Consider the following 9,154-nt stretch of genomic DNA (forward strand, 5'->3'; position numbering starts at 1 on the left):
ACTGGAAACTCATAAAAAAAGGTTGAATCACGTCAGTCATTTTCAGGTCAGAAAGTCGAGCTCTATAAAGTGCCCCGAGTTACCGAATTGGAATTCCGAGATGTCGTGAACTCACAGAAGTCCGAGATTTCTGAGTTCCCAGTGGTTTTGAACACGGCGTTACTACACGTGCTTAATTACATCACTTTTGTTTCGAACCGATATTGCTGTGGGTTTTGAACAGACCACCTGGCTCACGCCCAGGAAGCAGCCCGGTTCCAAATCTAATGCAATTCATTTTCAGCAGATTCAAAACAGTACTACACGGGCCCCGGTCGGGATTAATCGAACCCCCTCTTTGGACGATAACTCCTCCTTTATATTCCAGTACAGGTTTGTTCGAGTATTGTGAATGGTTGAAGGGATTGTGTTTCGTATTGGTTAGACGGACTTTGGTATTACGTTTTGATTCGTTGATCCACATTGCCCGGTGTCCGGGTAAAATGGCGTCGGAAGAACACTGCTCGGTACCACCTCGATGGCGGTCGATATCTCTAACCCACGTAGAGTTCCCTGCTGGTAAGTGTATTGACTAGTCATTATTATTATTTTACATTTGTCTGATAGATACTCGATGCTTTGGTAATCTGCAAGATATCGTGGGGTGTTTTGCGATTGAATTGGCACGACCGACGTGACCTGCCAAATAGTGAGACAATAAAAAGCATATACACAGCTCCTCAGAGAACGTTGCTAACATTAACTGCCAAATAGTGTGACAGTTCCGCATGCGCAGTTGGAAAAGTTGTCCACAATGCCAAGTTAACTAGTTCGAGTTTGCGTTGCTACATAAAATGTTGAACTTAAATGGTCATGAAACAGCGTATGCCCAGAATAAAATGTAGTTTAAAGTTTTTCGGGTATAATTTCCTACTTGACTAGTTACTGGCCCGGTATAGCCAACTATGTTTTGTTGATCGCAAAGTAGCTAGTTAGCTGAAAGACACTACGGTAGTAAATTGGCTAGCAAGGTTACGCCTTCCAAGCCTAGAAAATGGCCAAACTATATGTAGGTTGTGTACCTTTTCTTTTCTCACGCAAATTGATCATTTGTAATGTATACACACCTTGACGTTAGCTAGCTAGCTAAGCTAGCTATAGACTCATATTAACCAACTAGCTAGCTGGCAAACTAACCCTGCATCCATTGTAATGGCATGTGGGTGCTGATACAAAATTAATCTCATCATCATGCAATTAAACAAGCTACATTAATGGCGTTTGAATATTTAACTTAACAATTTGCTGTATAATATCCAGGCATTGAGAATGTAACTGCTGCTTGATGCATGCCCCTTCTCCTTCAATCATCACTGATCTGACAGTAAGTGTATTGGTAAAGGCATGAGAACTCTGCCATAGCATACTAGATAGGTAGCCACTCCACAACCTAAATATCCCCATGCCCCACTGTACATTCCCCTGAATTTGTATTTATTTTATTTAACCTTTATTTAACTAGGCAAGTCAGTTAAGAACAAATTCTTATTTACAGTGACGGCCTAACCCGGACGATGCTGGGCCAATGCCAATTGTGCGCCACCCTATGGGACTCCCAATCACGTCCGGTTGTGATAAAGCCTGGAATCGAACCAGGGTCTGTAGTGATGGCACTGAGATGCAGTGCCTTAGACCGCTGTGCCACTTGGGAGCCCCTCCCGAGTGTTCAAATTGTCTTGCAAAGGGATTGTTTATATTATATTTTTTTCCCCAAAGGTGATCTGACGGGACAATTGTTGGCCTACACCAGCCTGCTACCCATAGTGATCCTTGTGGGATTTGTCACCCTCATAGTGTTCAAGCGTGAACTGCACACGGTAAGTAATATAACCCAGATCCTTGCCCCATATGGGACCTCTATTACAGAAATCCATAAGAGGTCCCAAATGGGCTACCCAAGTCCCTGCTGGACCACTAAATGAGGACAGGACACGTGTCACATTCACATGACGCATGCTAGAACTCTACATACAGAAATGCTTGTACAAGGTCATATAGATTAGATTATCATTGGCCATTAATATTAAAGATTAGGGTAATATTGAAAGATGCATTACTGTAAGCACCTTTCTAAAAGCTGTATCCATTCACAGTGTGGACTTAAGCAAATTATCACACCTAATCCTTTTCCCATTCCTCTTTCATAGATCTCCTTCTTCGGTGGGCTCGTACTGAACGAAGGGGTGAACTGGCTGCTGAAGCATATTTTAAGGGAGCCCCGCCCATGTGAAGGTGAGGAAAGTGACAAGCCACTTACTGCAGTTACCCAGTACATACACCAATAAAAAGTGTGTCTGTGCATCAAATATACAGTCGTGGCCAAATGTTTTGAGAATGACACAAATATTAATTTCCACAAAGTTTGCTGCTTTAGTGTCTTTAGATATTTTTGTCAGATGTTACTATGGAATACTGAAGTATAATTTCAAGCATTTCATAAGTGTCAAAGGCTTTTATTGACATTACATGAAGTTGATGCAAAGAGTCAATATTTGCAGTGTTGACCCTTCTTTTTCAAGACCTCTGCAATCCACCCTGGCATGCTGTCAATTAACTTCTGGGCCACATCCTGACTGATGGCAGCCCAATCTTGCATAATCAATGCTTGGAGTTTGTCAGAATTTGTGGGTTTTTGTTTGTCCACCCGCCTCTTGAGGATTGACCACAAGTTCTCAATGGGATTAAGGTCTGGGGAGTTTCCTGGCCATTGACCCAAAATATCGATGTCTTGTTCCCCGAGCCACTTAGTTATCACTTTTGCCTTATGGAAAGGTGCTCCATCATGCTTGAAAAGGCATTGTTTGTCACCAAACTGTTCCTGGATGGTTGGGAGAAGTTGCTCTCAGAGGATGTATTGGTACCATTCTTTATTCATGGCTGTGTTCTTAGGCAAAATTGTGAGTGAGCCCACTCCCTTGGCTGAGAAGCAACCCCACACATGAATGGTCTCAGGATGCTTTACTGTTGGCATGATACAGGACTGATGGTAGCGCTCACCTTGTCTTCTCCGGACAAGCTTTTTTCCGGATGCCCCAAACAATCAGAAAGGGGATTCATCAGAGAAAATGACTTTACCCCAGTCCTCAGCAGTCCAATCCCTGTACCTTTTGCAGAATATCAGTCTCTCCCATGATGTTTTTCCTGGAGAGAAGTGTCTTCTTTGCTGCCCTTCTTGACACCAGGCCATCCTCCAAAAGTCTTCGCCTCACTGTGCATGCCAATGCACTCACACCTGCCTGCTGCCATTCCTGAGCAAGCTCTGTACTGGTGGTGCCCCGATCCCGCAGCTGAATCAACTTTAGGAGACCGTCCTGGCGCTTGCTAGACTTTCTTGGGCGCCCTGAAGCCTTCTTCACAACAATTGAACTGCTCTCCTTGAAGTTCTTGATGATCCGATAATGGTTGATTTAGGTGCAATCTTACTGGCAGCAATATCCTTGCCTGTGAAGCCCTTTTTGTGCAAAGCAATGATGACGGCACGTGTTTCCTTGCAGGTAACCATGGTTGACAGAGGAAGAACAATGATTCCAAGCACCACACTCCTTTTGAAGCTTTCAGTTTGTTATTCGAACTCAATCAGCATGACAGAGTGATCTCCAGCCTTGTCCTCGTCAACACTCACACCTGTGTTATTAACGAGAGAATCACTGACATGTCCATCAACATATAGTTTTTGTGACAGGGCTGAAATGTAGTGGAAATGTTTTTGGGGGATTCAGTTCATTTGCATGGCAAAGAGGGACTTAGCAATTAATTGAAATTCATCTGATCACTCTTCATAACATTCTTGAGTATATACAAATTGCCATCATACAAACAGGTCGCAGACGTGAAAATTTATATTTGTGTCATTCTCAAAACTTTTGGCGATGACTGTACACTAGGTGAAATGAAATTGTATTTGTCACATGCGCCGAATACAACAGGTAGACCTTACAGTGAAAGGTACAAGCCCTTAACCAACAATGCAGTTTTAATAAAAATACCTGATAAGTAAAAAAAACAAAAAAACAAATTAAGAGCAGCAGTAAAATGACAATAGCGAGGCTATATACAGGGGGTACCCGTCAATGTGCAGGGGCACCGGTTAGTCGAGGTAATTGAGGTAGAGTTATTAAAGTGACTATGCATAGATAATAACAACAGAGAGTAGCAGCAGTGTAAAAGAGGGGCAATGCAAATAGTTTGGGTAGCCATTTGATTAGCTGTTCAGGAGTCTTATGGCTTGGGGGTAGAAGCTGCTGTTTAGAAGCCTCTTGGACCTAGACTTGGTGCTCCGGAAGCAGAGAGAACAGTCTATGACTAGGGTGGCTGGAGTCTGACAATCTTTAGGGCCTTCCTCTGACACTGCCTGGTATTAAGGTCCTGGATGGCAGGAAGCTTGGCCCCAGTGATGTACTGGGCCGTTCGCACTACCCTCTGTAGTACCTAGCGGTCGGAAGCCGAGCAGCTGCCATACCAGGCAGTGATGCAAACAGTCGGAATGTTCTCGATGGTGCAGATGTATAACTTTTTGAGGACCCATGCCAAATCCTTTGTCTCCCGAGGGGGAATAGGTTTTGTCTTGCCCGGCCAGACACCGATTTTGTATCTGTCAAACACAGATGAGCCAATGGATTTTCTACGGGGCCTATATGTTGATGGACAGTGGAGGGGAATTGGAAGTATCTACAGTTTTGCCCGTCGTTCTTACATACGAAATTCGCCCGACTGTCCATCAAAAGTTCAATTAAACTTTTGACAAACGAAAATGGACATTGACGAAGGCATTTGCTTTTCATCCGTTTTAATATCATCCATATGTCTGGCCACGGCCTAAAGCATCTATTTGTGATTCATTTCGTAGCATGTGGTTAACCCCATGTCTATTCTCTTCCCCAATATTTTTCCAGGAGCTCACGCAACCCTGACCACTGAGTATGGGATGCCCTCCAGTCATTCCCAGTTCATCTGGTTTTTTGTTGTTTACTTCTTTCTTTTTCTTTATTTAAGGTGAGTGACTTCTCTCCCAGACAACATTTCTTAAAAAATGAAAAAATGGTCACAAAAATAATTATTTTTCATAGTCATTATTCATACGTGACATTTGATGTTGGCTGACGCACTTTGCCCATGTCTAGAATGCATCAAACGAACAACGCTCGCTGTGTGGAGCTGCTGTGGAGACATATACTGTCCATCACCTTGTTAGGTGTGGCCTTCTCTGTGTCATACAGCAGGTGAGGGCGGAAGGGATGACAATGGAGCGAAGGAGGAGACTATATATGAAAAATCTTGATTTGAATGTATTTTTAGAGCAATGACACAGTTGCTCAATTTGGTCCAACCTCAAATAGTTTTGCTGTTAATAACTGTCGTAATTAGCTCAACCCCAAAATTGTGCAATATTATTATTATTTTTTCTCCCTTTCTCAGGGTTTACCTGTTGTACCACACCTGGAGTCAGGTATTCTACGGGGGAGTGACCGGTAGCACCATTGGAGTAGTCTGGTTCTTCTTCACACAGGAGGTGCTGACACCGCTATTCCCCAAGATGGCAGCATGGTAAAGAATGGGGACACCTCTCAGGAGGGGGGGGGGGGGGGGGGGCACACAAGCTTAGCTGAAAGTAAGCCATCAGAGCCTGGCACAGATTTGGGCTGAATGCACTGTAGTTACTAGATACAGATTCTCAGTGAAACTGATGTTTTTCATTTGATATTATGTCTTTTTTCTATTGTTTTTAAAATGTTTTACTTTGTCCCACCTCTCTCCCAAACCCTGACTGCTGACAGGCCGATATCAGAGTTTTTTCTGGTGAGGGACACAAGCCTGATCCCCAACATCCTGTGGTTTGAGTACACGGTGACCAGATCAGAGGCAAGGTGAGTCATATATATTTGAATTACCACATTAGGTGGGACAGCAATCTGTGACTTCATATTGAGATGTTTTCAACCATGTTTAGTAATGGTTTGAATGTCTGCTTATCCTCCAGAAACCGACAACGGAAGCTTGGAACAAAACTTCAGTGATCGTAGCAGTTCCTTGGTGAAACTGAGTAAAGGACCACACACATATGCACACGCACACACACACACACTCATAAAAAAACACACTGGAGAATCATCTTCTGGACTGACCTGGTTGCAATGAAAAAAGGGCCAACCCATTTACAGGTGGACCTAAAGAGAGTGCCAGGACTCGGCCCGGAGCCTGCAGCCTGAGCAAGTCCGTCCACATCCCTCTCCTTGTACAGCTTGCCCAAATGCTCCCCCGACGCATACAAGACCGTGAAAGAGGCATACTATTTAATGATAAATTAATATATACTTTAACTGTAAACTCACACACAGACAGTAACCATTTACTGTAAGAAAGAGATTTTCAGAAACCAACAGAGGGCTCTTGTCAATTAACACAACATTGGCTGGTGTTAATACAGCATGAAATTTGTGACTTTTTTGGGGGGTTTGCTGGTGGGGGAAATATGAGATTGGTGGGGTAAACCCTTGTTTGTTTTTTTGGTCTTGTATTACAGAAAAGAGAACCATTTTTAAAACTCTGGTATAACATGTAATATATAAAAAATGTGTACTTTGTTCAAATTAAAGAGAAAAGTGTGTGGGGGTGTTAACACTATTTACATGAGAGGTGGGTGGTGGGGTTAACACTATTTACATGTGAAAGACCCCCGTTTCCCCCTCTGATACATCTTGTCAGCCCAATGTATTCGGTTCCAAAATGGACTTGCAGGCGTTTAAGCACTCACATACTGTACAAGCCAAGGCTAGTGTACCTTCTGTACAACTTGAGGTCTCGATTATGTTTGAGATGATGCAGAAGAAGAGAAACGAGCCATAACATAAAAGGGCTCTGTTCTTTTTCTATTCCTCTTCCACACAGGGAGCGAAGGAGTGTTTTCTTAACCCCTTTCTCCCTGCATGTCTGACACCCCAGTAGCACAAACCTGGGACTTATATTTTTCCTTTTTTTTGCGGTTCTAGAGAACATGAAACAGTGGCTTAACACTTGTCGTTCCTAACTTTCTTTTTACCGGTCTTTTCAAAACATTCCATATCATCTGGTGAAAAAACAAATGATATGACTGCTGAGGGGAAATGTTATTAATGTTAATTTTATTTTTTTATTTTTTATTAAACCGCAGGTCAACCTGTAGCATGTGTTAATGCTGTGTTCCTCGGAAATGCAAGAGCTGATGTTTGAGGCTGTCTGGTGAAGGTTAAAAGCTGATTTGGAATTGTCATGTCATTAACTCCATAAAGGGAAGTAGTTCTCTTAGATTATCATTTTGTGTAACCCATATCAGGCTGAATAAATAGTGTTTATCTAAAATTGTATGTCCCCCCCCCCCCCCCCCCCCCCCCTCCAATTCTTCAGTGAATGATAGTAAATTAAAAAGAGAGCCAATGTAAGAATCATTATGCAATCCTGAAGGTCATTTTGGATTATTTGGACATTTAGGTAGAACCTACCTGCACAGAGATCATACACAAGTATGTCACATAAATAAGATGTTCAACTTATGTTAACATGACTATGTTCAGGAGAAATGCACTGTAAGAAACCACATTATGGCTTTTAGACCAGGGGTTGTTTGCGGCCCGATCATCAACTATGCCAGTCAAATTCAATGATGTATACCATTGGTCAAATCCCCCCAGTGAACAATTTGCATGAATCAGACCTTGTCTGATATCAAATTTGCACACCATAAAATTATCATGGTCTTCCGATCTTGATGTGATGTGTCAAGGGGTGAAGAGGTTGGGAGGGTGTACCTGCCTTAGGCTGTTTCCCAAAAGCATTGTAGAACTAATATCTTTTGTCCATCTTAATTCCATTTAAACTAAATTATCTTGCTACAATGCTTTTGGGTAACTCAGCCCAAGTTGTCAATTTATCAATTTACTTGGACATGTCATCATGAATGATATTCATTCTGTCAAGTTATTTCTTTGTTTATTTGTGTAATGAAGAACAAATCCCCGAGTCGGAGTACTACATGTCAGGCCCACTTTTCTATAAATTAGGTCCACTTCTCAGCGGTACAGTGATGAAACATGGTAATGGCTAGATGGGATCCAGCTTTTTAAAAAACTTTTTTGTAGCAGGTTCGGAGTACTTATGCAGCAGGTTAGGAGAATTAACGTAGTAGGTTTGGATAATTAGCTGAAAGTTGAAGGTTAAATAACATTTAAAAAATAAATAGGTAAAGGTTAGGAAAAGGGTTAGATAAAATGCAAAAAATTTCAACTTTTGACATTAATTTGACAAAAGCTGTATCCCTTCTAGCCATGACCAGCATGACCATGAACAGGGCCTAAAAGGAACTTTTTGGTCCACCGGCCACTGGCAGGTAGATTTTAAATGTACCGGCCACTCAGATTTTTTTACCATGCAAAATACAACATTTTCACTCTACAATAAAATGGTCTTAGTGTCCTACAAGTGTTCTCTGCCCTTAACCTTGTTCTGAACACCTTCAAAACAAAGGTCATGTGGTTTGGTAAGAAGAATGCCCCTCTCCCCTCCGGTGTGATTACTACCTCTGAGGGTTTAGAGCTTGAGGTAGTCACCTAATACAAGTACTTGGGAGTATGGCTAGACGGTACACTGTCCTTCTCAGCACATATCAAAGCTGCAAGCTAAGGTTAAATCAAGACTTGGTTTCCTCTATCGTAATCGCTCCTCTTTCACCCCAGCTGCTAAACTAACCCTGATTCAGATGACCATGCTAGATTACAGAGATGTAATTTATAGACCATTCAATCCATTCCAGCCATTATACTCCACTCCAGCCATTATTATAAGCCGTCCTCCCCTCAGCAACCTCCACTGGTACAGAGCCTCCTGATCGCATTTCAGAGCAAGCATAAATTTGCTGGCAGCAGATTGGCGAGTGCAGCATTTTCCGAGCTAAACTGACCAAGACGCACCTTCAATAACACATAAAACCTCACATAATTCTGCCCAAAAACAATGACAATATTTCTCAACCAGTGGCATATACGCTTTTTATGTGAGTGCTGATGCCGTCCTGTTATAAGCAGTGCCCACTTTGTCAAAGGCATGGGCACAAAATACTTCACTTGTCCATTCCCAGCGCACCTCT

The 9,154-nt window shown here is 42.4% G+C and overlaps 1 protein-coding gene across 1 annotated transcript; it reads left to right on the top strand.

Annotated features, from left to right (window-relative positions):
• The first annotated feature begins 283 nt into the window (after positions 1 to 283).
• Positions 284 to 7,197, top strand: LOC120021626 (dolichyldiphosphatase 1-like). The gene is made up of 8 exons (XM_038965432.1): positions 284 to 558; positions 1,756 to 1,856; positions 2,187 to 2,271; positions 4,932 to 5,031; positions 5,160 to 5,258; positions 5,455 to 5,583; positions 5,814 to 5,903; positions 6,017 to 7,197. The coding sequence occupies exons 1-8, from the start codon at positions 483 to 485 to the stop codon at positions 6,051 to 6,053; spliced, it is 717 nt and encodes a 238-aa protein (XP_038821360.1). The 5' UTR covers positions 284 to 482; the 3' UTR covers positions 6,054 to 7,197.
• Positions 7,198 to 9,154: the final 1,957 nt, after the last annotated feature.

The sequence above is a fragment of the Salvelinus namaycush genome, chromosome 26 (assembly GCF_016432855.1).
Source record: "Salvelinus namaycush isolate Seneca chromosome 26, SaNama_1.0, whole genome shotgun sequence".
NCBI lineage: Eukaryota > Metazoa > Chordata > Actinopteri > Salmoniformes > Salmonidae > Salvelinus > Salvelinus namaycush.